This window comes from Thermobia domestica, chromosome 4, assembly GCF_964235325.1.
Source record: "Thermobia domestica chromosome 4, izTheDome1.hap1.1, whole genome shotgun sequence".
In the NCBI taxonomy this organism is placed as follows: Eukaryota; Metazoa; Arthropoda; class Insecta; order Zygentoma; family Lepismatidae; genus Thermobia; species Thermobia domestica.
In genome coordinates this window covers 302,889,271-302,910,260 of record NC_137457.1, presented here as the reverse complement: position 1 = coordinate 302,910,260, position 20,990 = coordinate 302,889,271, and the positions used below count along the sequence as shown (strand labels likewise).

Genomic DNA, 20,990 nt, shown 5'->3' with positions numbered 1-20,990 from the left:
ATTGTTTTTTTCTGTTCTTTATATGAATCGTAATTCATTTGTTTATTTTTCTTTGTACAAGGCAGGATTTGCTACAGTATATACGAGTTTTCGGATAACTACATTACTACTTGTGTATTTTGAATACTCTTTAGTTAACCTGTGCCCATTTATGTTAGATATATTTGGTTATGTTTGTTTACATGGTTATTGTAATTTATGTGCGTTTTGGTTAGTTTTTTTTATTGCCTATATGTCGTTTAGAGACTATGCATATTCATTATTTGTTGTTTATAGAAACTAGATTTGCTACCATCTAACCGTGTAGGTTTTTTTATGTGAGTCTTGCGTGCCGTTGTACATCGTCCCCTTTCTATACGTACTAGTTTATGCGTTTACGTAGCGGTAGAGATACAAGCAACATGGATTCTGCTGCTCTAACCAGTATCTTAGACGCTTTCAAAGAAGATATTGTAGCTGCTCAGCGTGCAGAGCAAGAAAAATTGTCACAGAAGTTTGAAGCACAATTCACGGGTGTTTCCGAGCAAATATCATCACTTCGCGAAACGCTAGATAGTAATACACAGGCCCTAAGTAGTGCACAAGAAACAATTAAGAAGGAGATTAGCGTCATTCGTGGAATTGTGCAAGAGCAGGTTGCTGCACATGATAGTTTAAAGAGTCAAGTGCAGGAATTAAACAGTAGGGTAGAGCGTGAGAGCGAAGCACAAAAAAAATGAGGCACAGAAATTCCGAGAATTTTTGTGCGAAATTCGAGATTGTTCGAAGCAATTTTCAATGAAAGCCATGCACTATTCAAGAACAACGGCGAATGAGGCTGGGCAGTACGTAGACGCGGCTTTGTGTGATGTAAGGACTCAGGTTGAGAGTATTCAACTGAGTCACGATGATTTGCACTCTAATCTGGTCGAGACAAACCGTCGGATGCGTGCCTTGCAAGATATTGTCTCCCAGATTGTGGCTAACCCCATTAATCCTAATGGAGGGAACCGACCGTCAGAACAGTCGGGACAATTACACTCACACTCTACCGCTGGCATTTCCGGAAGTACTGCCCTGCCAACATCTGAACGTGCACAGCCCGATTCCCGGCCCAGCCGTTCGCATTCACCTCCGCAGCTGATAAAGGCCCAGCATTCTGTGGAAGACGAGGTACATAATAGTGTGATTTCAGAACATGACAATGAGGAGAGCGTTCGTTCTCAGCGTCCCCCTCGCCTGAGTTTGTCAGATTTAAAATCTCTCTCAAAATTTTCAGGCTCCCCCTCGGACGTTTTGCCATCTATATTTTTGCAGAAATTTGAGCGGGAAATGCAGTTTTTAAGCATCCATTCGTCTCAATACTTAGAAATGGTCGAATTTGTGTTAGAATCGGATGCGCTGAGATGGTTTATGCTAAACAAAGAGAAATTTGTGACATTTGCACAATTTCGTACGGAATTTGTGAGTCATTATCAGAATACATTTGTTGTCGCGAATAAGTTAACCAACCTGCGAACTGAGAAATTTTCTTCTGGAAAACATCAATCCGTCGAATCATTCATTATGAGTAGGTTTCAAGAAATGAAAGCCTTATCCCCATCCATCTCTGAGGTAGAAATCATTTCATCGTTGATTCCACTTTTGCCAGTGAGATTTCAAAATTACTTAGTTGCGTCTCATCACGAAAAATTCTCAGACTTTGCAGCATGCATTCAGCGACTAGAGTCATTGTCTGTGCATTCTACGGATAACCGACAGTCACAGGTCCAGAATCAGCCTTACAGGTCGCGTTGGCAAGGTGAACGTCAGATGGAACGGCGTACCGCCAATATTCGTACAGATAATTCCCAAACAGAATCGCGCAATCGAACTCGTCGGAGGAACCGGAACCGGAACCGGAATCGCAACCAGTCACGACGGAGTTCCGATTCTTTGGGGTCTGATCGTTCCAACTCACCTGATCCTGACACGCAACACTCTCGTACGAACGAAACATCCACTAACACAAATCAACGAACTCAAAATTCTTCTTGCAATGATAATTTAAACATCACGTAAATGGCTCGGGTAAGAGGGTTACCGCGGGTCCAGCATTTTCAAGTCAGAACAATCCCTCATCTTCAGAAATACAAGAAAGTGTGAATTCAGTTACTTATAAGGTAAGGGCTGCACTATTGTGTCAGCGTGCAGATCTCTCTTACGATGAAGATGACGTGAGTGATGAGCAGCAGAGTAGAAATGGTGAACAGACTTTGGAGTTTTTACGGCGTGACGCTTCAGCTCGTATTAAAATGCGTGTTTTGCAGAAAGAGTATATTGCATTATTGGACACGGGGTCCGATGCGTCACTGATAAAGGAAAGGGTTTGGAAAAGTGTTAGTTCATTTGTTTCCTCGCCACGGCTCACACCAGCACCTAACGTCACTCTTGTCGATTTTTCAGGCCGAAAGAAAAGTATAGTCAAGGGACGAGTTCTTTTACCTATTCATTTGGGTGAGATTGAGCTATTCGCACACTTTCTCGTAGTGACGGACTTGTCAGAAGATATTATTCTGGGGTTAGACATAATGTCTCAGTTACGCTCAATACTTAATTTTCGTGATCAGACTGTACAATTTTCCACTGCTGAATTTGAAGCTATTTGTAGGCTTCTACCTGTGGCTGACCCTCAGAGGCCAGTGAATAAGATAGGCATACAAAGTGTTGAAACATCCCCTCCTGTGGAAATCGTCAATGACAATATGGATTCGTTAAACAAGGAACCATTAAGCGACGAAAGTGATCCTTCCTACTATGAAGAAGTTTTGAGTGTAGATCGCGAAACTATCTGCAATATTTCTGTGTCGCGTTTTGTTAATGAAAATAGTGCGAAAGAAAATCAGGGTGGAAGCATTTTTAATGGTAGAGGCGTGGATTTTCATGCGTGCCCTGAATTATTTGCATCTGATGAGGAGATTTTTGAAACGGTAGCCCGGTCTCAAATGGCTACCGGAAGTGACAAGAAGCGTCTTTTAGATATTTTGATGACGCACAGGGAAGTATTTGCTAAATTCCCAGGGCAGTGTGTAAATTTCGAGTATGATCTTGGTATTCAAGCCACAGGGCCTATCGTTCGACGCCCATACCCCATACCTCATAAATATAGGAATGCGGTAAGAGAGGAAATATCCAGATTAAAATCATTGGGTATTTTGGAACCTAGTAAGTCTTGTCATTTGAATCCTTTACATGTTGTTCCAAAAAAGCCTCCCCCTGGCTCCGATAGTATATCTTGTAGGCTTGTAGTAGATCTAAGGGCGCCAAATGAAGTAACACCATTACAGCATGTTAGGTCAGAGCGTATGGAAGATCTATTAGCTCGTTTCCATGGTAACGTAGTCTTTTCTTAGTTTGATTTTTGCAATTCCTATTTACAACTACGTCTTACTGAAAACTCCCGCCCTTTCACCGCGTTTTTATTTGAGGGAGAATTGCTACAATACACTTCGTTGCCTTTTGGTCAGAAAAATGGTTCTAGCGCCTTAAACATGTGTTTGCAGCAGGTTCTAGGAGAAAGTTTAATGTGTAGTATAATTCGTTATATTGATGATGTCTGTTTGGTGAGTCAGTCGACAGACGATCACTTGAGTGCATTGGACGCTCTTCTTGAAAAGATAAAAGTAGCTGGCATGACTCTCAACATTGCAAAATGTTCATTTTTTGTGTCTGAACTTAAATTCCTTAGTTTTATTGTTTCCCCTAGTGGATACAGGAAAGACCCGGATGCAGTGCAATCTATCAACGCTCTTCCCAAACCCACTAATCTTAAGGAGCTTAGGCACGTATTAGGCATATTCTCGTGGCATTCTCGCTTTATAGAAGGATTCGCAATCATTGCTTCTCCTTTGTATGATCTCCTCAAAGCAAAGAAGAAATGGCAGTGGACTAGTGCTCACGATGAATCTTTTGCACAGCTTAAAGACGCCGTCATCAAAGATGTAATGTTATCATATCCGGATTTCAAGAAACGCTTCTACTTGCAAAGTGATGCAAATTTACGGGCGATTGCTGCAGTGCTCTATCAGTATGAAGGAGAAGACAAACGAGTGATTGCTTACGTCAGTAGGCTATTAACTGACTGTGAATCTCATTATTCGATCTCTGAACTCGAATGCCTTAGTATCATATACGCAGTAAAAAAGTGGGAATCGTATTTGGACGGACACCCGTTTACAATCCGCTGTGATCACAAAAGCTTACTGTATCTGCAGAAAATAAAAACATGGAATAATCGTTTGTTGCGTTGGTCTCTGCAGTTACAGAAATTCCATTTTGACGTCGAATTCATCCCAGGTAGGCTGAATGATAACCCAGACGCTCTTACGCGCGTGTTGCCAACCCCCGAACAGAAAATAGTTCGCGCACACGCCCTTCAAGTTTTAAGAGAGGACGTCATCAACGTATCTACGCAACAATTAATTGAAATGCAGCGTGAAGACCCAGCGTACGCGGATAAAATTTCTTTCCTTACGCCGAGTCAGAAGAGTGAAGAAAGTGGTGTCCCCACTGCTGCTAGCAGGCGAAAATGGAAAGACCAATATAAGCTGGAACGTGGTGTATTACTCATAAGAGATTTCCATTTCCCGGAACGCTGGAGAATTTGTCTTCCTCGTGCTTTTGTCAGCAAAGTAATCGAATGTTACCATAACAATGGCCATTTTGGTCGAGATAGATATTTCAGCCTGATTTCAAAAGCGTTTCACTGGCCCTTCATGAGTCGAGATATTCGTAATTATGTGAGGGACTGTGTGATCTGCATGCGCACCAAATCTTATACAATTCCAGTTGCTCTGCCTATGCAATCCATTACACCTTCTCGCAAAGGTGAATTGGTCTCGTGTGATTTGTATGGCCCCCTCCCTCGTGGACCCAGAGGCGAAAAATATCTGTTGACTGTGTTAGATGTTTATACTAGGTATTTGCAAGCATACTGTCTCAAGTCTGCCACTAGTGTTTCAATTGCCAATCATTTGGAATCGTTTTATTTCACTCATCTCGGAACCCCTGAAATTATTTTGACCGATAATGGAGCACAGTTTACATCGAAACGTTTTCTTGAGGTCATGCAGAAACATGGTGTCAAAATAAAACACTGTTCTCCCTATCATCCTCAAAGTAGTCCGGTAGAGAGAGAACACTCGAACGTTTCCCGTTTATTCCGTTTGTTTTGCTCAGACAGACATGAAAAATGGCCAGAATATGTTGCACAAATTGTAATACTGCTTAACAATTCAGGATCAGCATCCTTGGGAATTTCTCCCGCCGAGCTGCACCTTAATCAGGATCCCGTGCGGGATGTTGAGAAATATTTTAAAGTCCCACTGAATAACCATAGTCTAAAGGATGAAACAGAAACATGGGATCGCAAGTTACTTCTTGCAGACTTTAGAAGAAGAGATCGCAAGCGCAGGCGAAATGAACGGATAAATGCCGTAGAAGACATTAAACGGAAAGTTGAAACATTCGATCTAGTCTTTCTTCGTCAGCACCCGACGAGTAGTTTTCTTGACCGAAAAATTTCGAAGTTTTTCGATCTGTTTCGGGGACCGTATCTTTGTTTCAGAGAAGTAGGCACCAAAGTATTCGAGCTTTGCGACGCGCTTACAGGGAAATCAATAGGAACTCATAGCGTGCACAATATGAAGTTGTGGCTCCCATCACCTTCAACCAAGTTGGCTTGGTTGAAACTCGCTGCAAAATGCGTGAAAGGGGACACACTTCGACAACTTGAGAAGAAGATTGCGAATATACATAACGTACATTGAAACTTCCTCTTCTTCTCTCTCCGTGCACCATTTCCCGCCGTCTTTCCACTCCCCAAAAGTTATTGTCAGCTACCATAAGGACGTTTGTTAATGCAACATAGAGTATTTGAAAATTGAATGGAATTCCTAACAGCATGAAGTGCCTAGACGTGAATTAGACACCCCCAAAGTGCCAAGTTTTCTGTGAACTTGTTATCGACAAAAAAAAAATCTATGGGTTACATACGCTTCCTAACTTTCAGGAGAATTTGTGTGTGACAGTAAAAAAAAAAAACAAACAGCGTTACGTAGTTTAAACGGAATTCGTGAGTTTCAGTGTGTAGAAAAAAAAAAAACTGGAGACCTTACCTGTAAATATATATGATACGACGGAGAAAATAGTAGGAACTATGGTACTATTACTAGTGTGTGTGTGTTCAGTTTTACTATTATAATCCTTTGTTATAAAAAAAAATACGGTCAACTGTGAAAATGTACTGACTCTGCATATACGGTGTGTGTATCAAAATCGCTAAATGTTGTGTTTTAAACAAATTTTTCACAGAGATTAACCGTGAGTTCTCGCCATGTCCAGTGGATGGCGTCCTCTGGGAGCACCATCGTGTGGTAGGAGCTGGTACCACACGTTCTCGTCGTGGGATCTGGCAACACTCCTAGCCACGTGCTGTCTACTACCTATAAAGGACAGTCCAAGCATGACTCGCCCTTCTACTTCTTCTACGTCTTGGTTCGAGTCCGGCAGGCAGCAGCGGAGGAGGCCCATAGAAGATCCTAGTTTGGAATGTGTTATTGAAAAGTGACAGTGCTGAACTTGTGCATGAAAATGTTACAACCAACAAAGCGAAAGTGGACTATTAACCCAGCAGTTTCCGAAACTTAAGTAGCTGGACAGTGCTGAACTTGTGCATGAAAATGTTATAACCAACAAAGTGAAAGTGGACTATTAATCCAGCAGTTATCGAAAGTTAAGTAGCTGACTATAATTTTTTTTCTTTTCCTTTTCAAAATATCATTCCTTAACTTTGTAAATATGTAATTCGCAAATATATTCTCGAAAGTCGAACGAGGTGTTTCGTTTCCAATTGCATCCCTAGATTTCATCATCTACTTTCGTCAAAATAATTTTGCAGGTAAAAGACGCGGGTACTCCTCTCGTTACCGGGCAATGTGCTCGTTGAACGGCCTTGTACGTTGAACGACCACATTATCATGTCCCTGAAGCGGGAAATTTTGAGACTAATCGGCATTTTTTTCTTTTTTTTTTTAAATTGATCCCCTCTGGATTCCCCTGTTTTAAAGCACAGATCTCAAAATCAACAGGGAAATACTAAGGGGTGTACTAAATGTGTGTACAAAATTTCAAGCTTCTATCTTGAGTAGTAAGGGTGAGGAAACTATTGAGCTAAGAACATTCCCACAATGCCCCAGATGACCCGGATGTAATATAAAAATTTCCTCAGACATCCCTATTTATCCTAGGATCATGATTCGTACATTATTGTCTTCAGAATAAAACAAATTTTCAAACGGCGCCCTTCAAATGTCTTCATCATGTATCTGGGGCGGGGGCGCGGGGGCTCAGTGGTACAGCGTTCACCTTCGCTGCTTGGGGTCCCTGGTTCGATCCCAGCTGACGCCGTTTGGGCTTTGTGGTGGACAAACACCGTGCTCGTGGGTTTTCTCGGGGTTCTTCCGTTTCCTCCCACTTTTTTATTACACCATTTCTCATAATCACCGTCTCCTTTAGCCTAACCGGCATAACCGTGGGACGTAAAACTCAAAGATTTCATTTCATTTCACGTATCTGGGGTGGGTAAAACACGAAAAAAGGAATTTTCTGTTAATTTTTTTTTTTAATTTTTACCTCCGTGGATTCCTCCCCCTGTTTTAAGACAGAGATCTGAAACAAATCTGAAAAATACTGAGGGGTCCACCGAGTAATTGTGCAAAATTTAAATTTTGTAGGTGCAAAAGTAAGCTCGCGAAAAATAATATTCCCCAAATACCCGATTCCCGTGTAAAACAGGATCTCAGGTAATAGTTTCCTGAGTCATCCTAGGAGCATAGTACGTACATGATTTTCTTCAGAATGGAACAGCCTGTCAAACGGTACCATTCATATGTCTCCATCTGAGGCGGGAAAATCACGAAAAATATCTTTTTTGTTAAAAATATCCTTTTTTAAACATTTTTGCCCCTCTGGACCCCGCTGTTTCCACGCAGAGATCTGAAAATTATTAAGGGGTGCACTGAACGAGTGTGCAAAATTTCAGTCTCCTGAATGCAAAATGTAATCCGCCAATTAATAATAATAATAATACGCATAACAAAAAGATATTTTTAAATTTATGACGTCATCACACACTATGCCTCACCGCAGAAAGGCGTGAAAGCATATGTAACGTGTTCTAAAATGCTTCCAGTCTTGAAGAAAACGAAGTAAAAAGCCTTATTGGTACTTTTTTAATCGAATAATGAATAGGTGATATAATTTAAAAGGTAAAACACAGAAAAAGTACATCGTTTATCAAAATGACACTTTTTTTCACAAAAGTTACTAGTATTTGGCAGGGGCCTATTTTTAAAAACTCAGAACTAGCTTGCGACATGAAATACATATATTTCGCTTAAAGTTATAAAATTAACCAAAAAAAAAAAAAGGAGAGCGGATAGGACCCCTCTAAATATGCCCTATTATCTGGGAACAAATAAACAGACACGCACAAAAAGAATTTTCGTTTTAAATGTCGATGGTGATTTCCCCGTTGGAATAGTTAACGATTTTAAAACCCAAACCCAAATGTTACGAAAAGAAGAAAGCAGGATTGCTCCGCTACCTGTTCAAAACGGGATTTTCCCTAATCATCCTCTGCATGACACTTGTTTTCTGCATTACAGTGACATTTGAGTCTCACTGTATTATGATTATTAACTTCCATAATCGAAATAACAGAACAGAAACGGGATTTTACTTATTTTCACTTTAAATTAATTTATTTCGGAATTCGATTTAATTCAACGATTTTTATTAAAAAAATCAAGTGATTTAAATCAGACTGATTTAAATCAATCCACCCTGGTCAGCAGACGTATCGCATTTGTGGCCAATTAAGTCCCAGTTCCGAATTCAAACGGAGGACAATTTCTCTCGCATGTAAGCCGAGAACCGGTTTGGATTCCACTTTAAGCTTATGTGATCCCCTCTAGCATAAGCCGGTTGTTGCATAATAACACTAAGGCGAAAAAAAATTGTTTTTGCCCATATGTGGTATAAATACATAGAGCAAATTATTTAAACCAGAAAAACGTGGTTTAAACCCAAAAAACAGGTTTTTTTTTTTCAATAAAAACCATGGTTTTTACCAACCCTAAATGAAACTCGCGGACACACATACACACACTTTGTGGTGGACAAACACCGTATGCGTGGGTTTTCTCGGGATCACCCGTTTCCTCCCACTTTCTTCATTCCACCATCGTCTCCTTTAGCCTAACCGGCATAGGCGTGGGACGTAAAACTCACAGATTTCATTTCATTTTTCACACGCACACAAAAGTTGCTAATGCACAAAAATAAATCTTTCGTGTTCTAATATATTAGTGAAGTTACCCATGATTAATTTCGAACGCGACTAGCCGCGAATTTGGAGCAGGAGTTCCTTTATTTACGTGTCAAAGATCGTTCTGTTCTTAATTAGGAATTTATTGAAAACCATGAAGAACTGAAACCATTAATTATAGTTCGCATCTCCACAATTAGGATTACTTTAAATTCAAATGTCAGTTAACGTCTCCTAATTAACTAATGCACTTTTGTTGATGTAAATACTAATCATCGTATTAAACCACTTAAGAAAATGCCTTGACTCAAATACTTACGTAATACGTCTATGCTGAGTACCACAACTAAATTCAATAGTGCGGCCAACAAAGCATTACCCTGGAGCCCCAATTTCATCTCCCCAAGAATTTGCCAGAACTTGAGTGCAACCGATAGCTTCCGATGCGTAGAACACACTTTTGAAGGAACCAGAGTGGTCAGATGCACCGTCCCTGCGATATCGCGTTCCAAAGGTTAGCGTTCAGATTGATTTCCGAGACTTCAACGTTGCGGAGCCCATTTTGGTTAAGGCAAAAATTAAGTCGAGATATCGCAATCGACCCGAGCACTACATATTTGTGCTGACGGACAAAGCAAAGGTAGGTAGAACAGCAATCATTGCCTACAACTGGGAGCACGTAAAGTAGGATGTTCACATTGAAAATGCTTCCGATGATGGGTATTGTTCTGATTGAGTTTCATAAACTAAAGTGTCACGTTGATCTCAACCTCGATGCTAGCGCTATCTCGTAGCATCCCACATTTATGGAACGCGATATCTCAGGAACGGTGCATCTGACCATTTTGGTTCCTTTACAGTCGTGTTCTACTCATCGGAAGCTATCGACTGCAATCACGCTTGGGCAAATTCATGGGGAGACAAAATTGGGGCTAAACCTGGACGCATTCTTTGCGTTGTGTTGACCCGAATCCTTCTAAATGTAGCCTACGGATTGGATGGTATCATTCAAGATTGTTATACTTCTACCAGACGAGTGAAATAAATTATAATTTTATAGATTCTAGAAGGACATATCAGCCATGAAAAACTTAATTTCTTCTATATCTATCATGTTTCGAACCTGAACCTGTGAATGACAACCATTATGCTTCAAACTGCGGTGATTACTAAGATCATTCCATGCCTACAAAGTGAGTGAAACAAATTATGAGATATTTTCCGGCAGGGGCAATTCCCCTCCCTCAGTTTAAGAAGCATATGCTTTTTAATTGTATACCAATAAAAAGGTAAAAGTCTTACGTCGTTGGACATTCTTGACCCCCTGGGAAATCTGAATGACGCTACTGTTTTCTGGAATCTATGAAAATGCCTGTAGGCAGTGCGTACTTACGATTTTGTGTCGGAGGGGAGGGGCGACTTTGCTAACTTTAGTCCTGGAAATATGAAAATTCTGCAAGATATTTAATTTATTTTAATACAGTAAATAAAATTTCGCGGGAGGCTTAAGCCCAGAAGCCACCCCCATAAATACGCCACTGTCTGTAGGTATCATCCACGATTTTTTTTTCATTCATTCTAATTTAAACATATTCCCAATTTGTTGCATTGCTATGTTGCTAATATGTTTCGAAATTTAAGCTGTTGTTGAGGCTTCCGCAATCCAACAGCTTCGCCCTGTCCTGACTCATTTGGATAACATACGTGCCTTTTATAGCTACCTAGCACAGGTTGGTTTGTTCCTTGCAGTGTAGTTTTATGACATGTAGTACTACTGAAGTTATGTACTATGTTACTCTCGTAAAAAAAGCGTCCTGTTAACACCGCTACACAAAAGTCGTGACTGGCCACCTTCGAGATTAATCTTGGGTGACTTCACTACCGTGTTGCCATTTATTCGAACATAATAACCGCAAACTGAGTACTTAGTTTAAAACAGTGGCAAATTTTTTTGTGGGTGTGTCCAAGAGTTTCATTATTTTTATGCTGAAACACACTGAAATCACTAAATTTTAATACACGACGATTAAGCACATGGATTACCCAATTTCTTACACTTTTATGGGTTTAAATGATTCTTGTAGATATTTCGCATTTTCCTTGGCGCATGCGCAAGTAATCGTAATATGCGTGCAAACTGTTGTGCTATGAAAACGATTAATGATGCAGAAAAAAACACGCACCAGCATGTTATGGTATAGTAGAGCAGGGTTGGCAAAAACCATGGCTTTTATTGAAAAAAAAAAAACAATAAACCAAGTTTTTTGGGTTTAAACCCGTTTTTCTTTTTGTTTAAATAATTTACTCTATGTATTTATATTAGATATGGACAGAAATTAGTTCGTTTCGCCTTGTGTTATTATGCAACAACAAGGTTATGCTGGATAGGGTCACATAAGCGTAAAGCGGAATCCAAACCGCTTCTCGGTTTCATCCAAGAAAAATAGCCCATTTCGACACGAAACCGGGACTAGTTGGTCACAAATGCGATTACCGACTCACTCAAGAGGGACTCCTGATCTTCACATAGGTCTAGTTGTTAATATAATTGTCAAGAGTCATTTCAGAAGAACAAAAAGAAACAGTTACACAAGTAAAAATATTATACAATTATATATAAATCGAGAATCTCCTGCCTTACCCATTGCGAAAATCCTGTTATTACTTTAAATGTATTTGTATATAAAATTTTAAGGTCAACGTATCATAATCACTACGCTAAAACTGAGGTATTAAATTTCAAATTTGGTATGTAGATATCATTCAATAAATTTAAAACAAAGTCAAATCCAAGCTGATGCTGGAAGCTGCGTAGGCAGTTGATAAATTTTGCCAATTTCTATCAATATATTTAAGCAACCTTGGCTTCTTTATAAAACAACAGGCATTCAGGCAAGTAGAAATATATAATTTGGTTTCGTTTCGTATGTTTTGGCTTAACATCCTTATGAAATACCAAGGTTATCACGGAGAAGACTTTCGCTTAAAGGAACACCTCGAATCCCTACTTTATTTACACTTGAAAGATGGGTTGTGGTTCGACCGAGAATTGAACACGGGACCCGTTGATTAAAAGGTGAAAAGTACATAAACATAATGCAGATGGTTTTATATGTGAAAACATCACTATGAAGTTCACACGATTTAAGCATTTTTCGTTCTTTGTTTGGTTTAAACCAGTTTTTTTTTTTTTTTTTTTAACCAGCTGGTTTAAACCATCCAACCCTATAGTAGAGTATATTAGGTTGGGTTAGGTAAGTTTAGTAGTAAAGGGAAACGTTAATTTGGGTTAGCTAAGTTTTGATTAGTAGGTAGCTTATGTTGAATTAGTAGGGTAGATATGGTTAGGTTAAGTTAGCTTAGTGATTGTATGTTGTATTTAAAAGCACTTATATATGTGGTTTTCGCATTTATACGAGTTTCCATAGCACTTATAAAGGTTCCACACTATCAATGCTACACTTGTAAACATAAAATACAGCTATCCTATATAGTGATAAAATAATGTATAGGCGGGGAAGTAATACCTAAGATAGAAGTCTTTCATATGCACCCAATCATTTTATCCGTGCAATAGCACTTATCGTGGTTTCAGACAAGCCTAACCCTACAGTAGTACGTATAAAACACAGCTCTCCTACACTGTGTTGAGACCTCCGCCGTGGCTAAGTGGTTAGCATCCACGCCTTGGCTTAAGTTTAGAGTTGCCCCTCCAGTACAGAGTTGCCCTTGGACTTTGCAACATACAAAAAACAGTGCTTAAAGTATTAAAAATTGTTATATTTCACTTAACTTCAGTACTCCGTGGGATTCACACAATTTTAAAAGGTTTTCTTCATTATTTTTGCGCATCAGTTACAGCTGTTCGCCATACTCGCCATATTTTACAACTACCATGCTGCTGAAACCTTCCCCGAATGCTTCCGCATCCGGCAAATAGTACTAACTTCCATATATCTTTTCTCGTATTAAACATAACTCTCCTGCCGAATTTCCATTCCTAAACATCAAATATCAACTTCAAATTATCATTTCTTACCTCATTTCTCCTGTAAATTTTCCTGATTTTTATAAAAAGCGGAGGGGTAACTTAACCCCACGCCTTTGGCGTGCGAGGCCGGGTTCGATTCCTGGTGGGAGCTTGTGATTTGGACCCCCACGTTAAGCTGTAGGTCCACGTCCCATATAGCCTCGCGGGTTAACTTTACGATGCCCGTTCCAGCTGGTATACTCATTCAGAAACAAACAAAACAAAAAAAAAAAACTACTCTATTAATTGTACTAAAATGGGTCAAAACTTACCTAACCTTAAGCTAACCTGTTCTACCCCATACCCTACTTATCTATATCTTACTCTGTCCAACCCTACTCTATTATACCCTTTTAAAACGGTCCTATTTATCGATGCGCAGCTGGAGCGTTTATTGTAAAATTTATTCTCAATTTCTAATACAGTCCTCTCATATGCAGTTACTAATCTTTAACCATAACATTACAATTTTTCTGACGGATTACTCTTAATCAGTACTGTGAATTGACATCACAATTACGCTCAGCTGTATTCCCATTCGTTTACGGAAGGAGAGAAGCATTTACAATGTGCATATTTACTTCTGCTCCATTAAACGTGATCAAAATACAATTACACGTCCCGTTTAAATCATACAAGACCCTCTCACCTGATAGCTGAAATCCACAAAAAGAAATTTCTTAGACTATTGTTGAAATTTGGAAGAAAACAACTAAAATACGTCATTTCTTTTATATTTATACTTTCTAATATCAGTACTTTGAAGGTTGTTCCAATGACTACTATTACCCATTACGGTACTATAAACGTTGGAAACCACAAATATAAAGTAAACTATGCAAACTTAATCTACAAATACATAACATTTACTACACAAATCAGAGGACTTTCAACACTTAAGAAATATTTGATATTACCTTGTAATATATGCCACACACACTTGCACTTATCAGCATACACCTGACATACACATACACTCTCCGCCAGTGATGCCAATTCCTTCAGAGCCATTTTCCCTTCACAAGCTTCAGAATTTCCCTTTTCCGGACAAAATTTCCCTTCATCCAAAACGTTCAAGTACTGTATTTAGTAAACGTATTTTTAATCGTTTTCGCTTCCACCCCCTCACCGCAATCTTATAATCACATACAAGCAGACACCTGACAACCTTCCTTTGAGCTTACGCAGAATTTGAACTTGATTTGTTGTTTAGGCATCTAAGGCGTCACTATAGAGGAGAGGAAAGGATATGGAAAGGTATAGCCCAGGACCTAAGTTAAAGGTGCAATCTCTGCATTTGCCTGGTGTGATTAAGGAAAAACCCTATAAACACCTCGGTCAGGACGGACAACCTAAATAAATCATAAAAATATAAAATAAATATTACGTAACTAATTTTTATTATAGATATCATGATAGATTTTAATATTAATGTAACCTAAGGTACAAAGAAATTATTAAGTATATATTTGGTATGTACTTACATAAGAACAACACTCCCATATTTACTGAAACGAATACGAAGTTACAAAGAAAACTCTACCTGCTACTGTCTTTGGCTGTACACGAGGAATGTTCGTAAGTACAATACAAAGTTTAGAAATGCGGAATTCTTAAGAATTTATAATTCTGTGCACACAGTCACCAGGAAATCTGTAAACTTACACAAACACACATACACTAATGACCCAGTATTCGCCCATATATACATATGTACATTCACGACACGCAGATTTTCTTCTCTTACATTGATTAATCCTCTTCAGAATCAATTTTTTGGTTGGGAAAAACATCTTCTGATTGGGAAAACCAAACTGTTATAATAGTTGGAGTGATAATTTAATTGAGAAATATTTAATCTTATTGCATTGCATTTAATTCAACAATCGGAAGATTAATTTTGATAAAAGATTTTAAATAAGCATTGTTGTAATGTTTCGAATAATCGAATTTAACTGAATATGTTGATCGAAGTGTAATGTTGATAAATATTAACGAATGCAAAGCAAGATAACTTGTGAGAATTTATGTGAAATATGTGCAACGGATTGTGTTTGGAACAAATAGGATGTTGAATTTATACGGAATTTTAATGAGATTAATTAGATACGTAAATACATTCAATCTATAAATGATTGAAGAGAGGTTCAAATTTCCCTGCAATATTGAGATATTACAAGCAATTTCCCTTTTTCCCTTTTCTCTAAAATTTACTCAAAATTTCCCTGCGCCAAGGGAAATTTCCCTTCAATTGGCATCACTGCTCTCCGCGATTGACCACAGTGATGCCAACGTGAAAAGTTTTAAAATCCCTTTACTAGAGCCGGAAAATCCCATTTTGTTTTTAAATTTCCCAGAATACTAATAGCAAGTAAAGGTTTGCATAGATAGGGATCCTCATTTGTAGTTTTAGCGGATGTATTTTAAAGGAGTTTGGTTTACCGCAACTCTTTTATATATTTACCATGTTTATTCCTTTGTACGTTTGTCCAGGAGAAAAAACCTCAAGACTTATTTGATGAATCTTCACCAAATTTGGTGAAAATGTAGACCGTCAAAAGTTAGGAATTGAGTTTTTTTTTTTTTTGAGCAGATGTTCAAATTAGAAGTGGTAAAAATTAATAATTTGCTTTTTTAAGGTGATTGCTACAGAACAAAAACTGCAATAGAGAGGAGATGCTGTTTTCTGCAATCGCCTAAACGTCCCAAGAATACATTAAATGTCCACCCTTAATCCTCTATTCAAACCGGAAATCTACTATAGATTCCGGTTTCAATGAAATGCAATCTTAGTTTTACTTCCCACGATTATGCCGGCTAGGCTAAAGGAGACGGTGATGATAAGAAATGAAGGAAATGGTAGAATGAAGAAAGTAGGAGGAAACGGGAAATCAAAAAAAAAAACCCTCGCACTCCGAATGTGTCCACCACAAAGTTAACTTGGCGTGCACTTGGATCGAACCAAGGACCCAATGCACCAGGGGTAAACGCTCCAACACTCAGCCTCCGCGATCCCCAGATTCAATATTGATTTACATAGAGCAAAATTAATAGCAGATAGCGAGAAGGGTTTCTTTGAATCGATTTAGTGTTCTAAGAATGTGTACCATCTTCTCCCTTAAATCTCTATTCAAACCACTGGCGTCTCTGGCATGTAAAATTTGGAGGAGGGGCATTAAAGAAAGTGATTTAAATCGTACTGCTTAATAGAGATGGCCACAAAGTTTCGGTTTCAGACCTGAATCCAAAAACCCGGTTTCAGAACAGGATCTTAGGAACCGGTTCCGGACATGGATCCGAAAATCCGGTTCCGTACCGGATCTTGGAAACCGGTTACAGATCTGGATCTGAAAACCGGTTCCGGAACCGGATCTTAAAGAACCGGATCCGTTCAGAGCCGAAAACCGGTTCCACCAGAAACCGGTTCTGGACATCCCTACTACTTAGCCCAATCTGTTTATTATCTTCGATTTCATTTGTTACGTTTCTGCTTAGCTTCACAGACATCCTAAGGTATCTCAAGAGCTCTGTTATAATCGTTTCACAGCCTGAATATTATATTCCAAATATATATATATTATTATTTATATATTATTCTATTGTTAGTAAATAAATGAAATTAGAATGAAATATTGAATATTTTGTACTTCGAAATATTGGGAGGGACACGTTCCAGACCTACCCCCGCGCCAGAGACGCCCGTGATTCAAACTTGAAATGGGTGGACATTACATAATCAAATTGTTCCTCTTACACGAAAATTATAATTATGCGTTAGACAAATCCTTAATACAACGCTAATCACACGTAAAGTCACTTCTGGATATGGTCTATTACATCTAATTTCGGCCCTCAGAATGGATTTCGTATACAGTAGGCCTATATGAAACCCCGTATGTTGGCGATTTCGAAGAAAATTCACTTTCTCTTTTTCGGAAATTAGTAAACATCCCACGAAATGGGAATTTTGCATGGGTTGGCATCATTGTTTTTATCTCAACTTTCTCTTGTTCCCAGTGCTACCAACAAGACTATTCAAAAAATCACAAAATGTTACTGGAAATCCACCAGAAAACATGACAATTTAAAAATACCGCAGGAATCGCGCAACTTCTAAGGTTGATAACATTTTGCATATATATAAAGAATAACTAACCTAAAAATACTTGCTACTAAATGTAAAATTAATGTTAAAAGTCATCGTTGATTACAGCGTGTTCCAGATGTAAAGCATCACGGGCAGTGGCCAATGGAGCACGATATTCCGCGCGGTATTGCCGGATTTCGGACTCCCCTTTCACTTCTCGCTCTTCCTCCAGTTGAGATTATGACACATACATTGGCAACATTATTCACAATGTAAATGTTCTATTCCAGCAAACTCAAGAATTTTGACTGCGCATTCTAGAAGTATATATAGCAACTAAATTACTTATATGTTAACTTTTCCAGTGGAAATGCTAAACACTTGTCTTCAACCCTCCTTTCACTATCATCTATGTCAGTTAATATTTCGTCTTTGTCTGAATCTGAGTCTTGTAAATTTATTTTTATGGGTTCCAAAAACTGTAAACACAAAAAATAATTTTTCGAGCTTGACTTCGTAGCACTTGAAAGAAAAAGAAAAAAGGGAAGACAGAAAATAAAACTTCTGCTGTACTCGGTTTGCTTAAAGACATTGTCAACTATAATTTTGGAGAATAAACGAACTACCACGAAAGAAAGCAACGAGACACTGATGAATTCTCTTAAGTTAGTTCCTACACAACTAGCCCCCTTTGCTCGTTTTCATAACAAGTAACCCGCTTGGGCTTGGTGTAGGTGCCACGAAAGTAATCCATCTGATTCCTAAGCAACTCGATATGATAGAGTTTGTTTTGGGTTACGATAATTTATGATACCATCCAGACGCCTGATGCTTTTGATTCCCTTATAGAGGAGAAAAGAGGGTGTTAAAAGTCGCACATAATAAGGCAGTGGAACGTGAAAGAAACAGAAAACATACTGCGTTCCTTCTGTCGAATAAGAAAGGGTCTTGAAGTAAATTTCAAAACAAATTACAAACTTCCCATGCTTTATTCCTACGATGTTAGGCGTATATACAGTATATGAATCAGATTGCAAAGGTATATAGCTAGGGGGGAAAAAGGGGGCTCTGTCTTTCCAAACTATTTCCAGCTCCAAAATGAGGTTCGTCTGGTATATGTTTAATAAACTTATTTAACAGTTAATGTAAATGAAGGACTTTATAATAAAATATGAAAATTTAAAAAAAAAAAAAAACAATCATCATCAATACGGTTTCTATACTTAATTGAAACAACTAAAATTAATCATATGCTTTATATTCTCATTTCCCTAACTGGGCGCACTGTCAACTCACTACTATATTATTGCATAATAATATCGGAGTTAATATTTTTTTTCGAGTTTTTTTCCCTTTAGTATTTTAACCTACATAAACACAAAGTCAGATAAACAGACTGCTATAAACAACATTTATTTTCTTATGAATAGCTTATTGATTCATATTTTGCACTCCAGTTTTTAACTTTAGTACTGTCAAAATCCGTCTTTTGATAAGGAAGCATTGTGAAAATATAATATGCGCATAGTATGTATGTATGTATGGTGAGTTAAAATGCTTTCATGTTGTGAAAGAGGTAATTTGTTCTGCTTTTAATATGTGAAAAGCTTGCCTCCCCCTAAAAGTAATGTTCTCCTAGAACAACCTGCTGGCTACACCCCTGATTATCCTGTAATAAAAGCTGTGAGTTCTATTTGCAAATCGAAACAAAATCCACTGGAAATTAAACGCGGGACTCAACGCTCGTTTTACTAATTATTTTATATGGAAACCTTTCAAAGCGTCTATCATGACAACCAGTTGACATAGAAAGATGTAGTTTTCACGTATTTGTTCGTAATTCTTTTCTCTATTTGGTTAAGTAAGCAGTTAATGTGCTAGTACAATATTTCTAAGTAGCGCCTGTGTTATTTTCAAGATTCGCAGTAGCACGAGAAGACAGCGTGCAGAACTGCTTGTCGCGAACTGTCAACACCGCTCAATGCCAATTGGACGCCGTGTGAAGCCAACACAAGACCATATCGTTTCTCATCTGAAACCTGCAATAGATGTCTTAGGCCTTATGCAAAGTCGTTCTGACTCGTGATTAGTGTCATACTAAAGAGTTCGACTAACATATGTTTCCTGCAGTAGTCAGGCTTTTAGCATGACGCTAATCATACTTCAAAATGACTGCACAAGGTCCCTTCAGTTTGTGAAGTGGATTAAGTTGCTCTTAGCATCAATACTATATTATACATATATAATTAAAATATTAAAATTAGAATATTAGATTTTAATATTATAATAATTAGATAGTAATAAAATGTAATATACTAATTTTATAGAATATTATAATTTTAATACTATAAATTTTAATAGGAGTATGTTTAGTACAAGGGGTCTAAAAGCACGTAAAAACAGAAACTTTACAGGAGAAAGGAATAATGAAGTACTTAGACGTAACATAAGTAACTAAATCTAACCTAACCCAACATAAACTAACCTAAACTAATCTTAGTAGAAATAAGCGAAATTCTTTTTTTTTTTTTTTTTTTGGAAAATTATGAGGGATCCCTACACTAATATAACGCAACCTAAACTAATCTAACCTAACCGAAACTACCCTAAACTAACTTAATGTGAACAGAAATTACCAAAATTGTAACATTTTTTTTTTTTTTTTTAGAGAAAAGAGCTGGACCCCTTCTGCTAAACATAGGCCTTTTAATATTTTAATTTTAACATTTCATATACCTGTATTTTAATATCATTTTTTATTTCTTTTATTAAATTCAGAATATATTGAAGAAAATAGAGATTATTGTGAGACAGCATTATAATTTGTAACATGTACCACATTATTAGATTGTAGAGAAAATGTAATTTATTGTATGGTAGCTCCAATGAATTATGAAAAGCAGTCGAGAATCAACTTCCATATCGTGTATATATAAAAGATCTAACGTGTTACATATTTGCATAACAATATTCTCTAAAAAAGAATGAGAAACGAGAAACATTTATGTTTTGTAAGAGTAGATAGTAGCTAGCATTTTTTTTACAGTGATTCAATGCTGTTAGTTTATTGTATACATCATCACGGTATGTTTAAGAGATAATTGTTGAGCTGTATGACTCAATGATGTTAGTTTATTGGATACATCAGGATTTCTATTAGTTGGAGCTGTATGATTCAATGCTGTTAGTTCATTGGATACATTAGGATTCCTATTAGTTGAAGATTTAGATAGAGGCTTTTCTCTGCGGGTATAAGGAGAGAAACATCAATTATCCAAACTTCCCTAACCCTAAAGTAAATCTATCCTTCCCTAACCTACTTAACCTTGCCTTACTCTACTCGACCCTACCTTAGCCTACTTTGTTACACTTTTTTAAAGCGGTCCTAAAATTGGTGATTTTTAAATTTTCGCACCTGTTATTACGCTTTTAGTCGAAAACAAAGCGGACGACCAATTTCGGAATAAATGCCTTAAGTTCTTGTAATCTAATTCTTTATTACTTCAAGGTTCATTTTCAGTGGCATA

The 20,990-nt window shown here is 37.8% G+C and overlaps 1 protein-coding gene across 4 annotated transcripts in view; it reads right to left on the bottom strand.

The window, feature by feature from the left end:
* The window catches only part of LOC145684264 (uncharacterized), a 77,624-nt gene extending 63,246 nt beyond the window's left edge, over positions 1-14,378 (bottom strand). The window contains exon 1 of one of the 4 annotated variants that reach the window (XM_081756393.1): positions 14,294-14,378. Coding sequence is in view for 2 of the 4 variants with exons in the window: in XM_081756392.1 (XP_081612518.1) it covers positions 14,026-14,102 (77 nt within the window). In the remaining 2 variants the exon portion in view is untranslated. Of the gene's footprint in view, positions 1-14,025; positions 14,140-14,246; positions 14,271-14,293 lie in introns of those variants that run through there. The other 3 variants (XM_081756394.1, XM_081756392.1, XM_081756391.1) reach the window with 3 other exon arrangements.
* Positions 14,379-20,990: the final 6,612 nt, after the last annotated feature.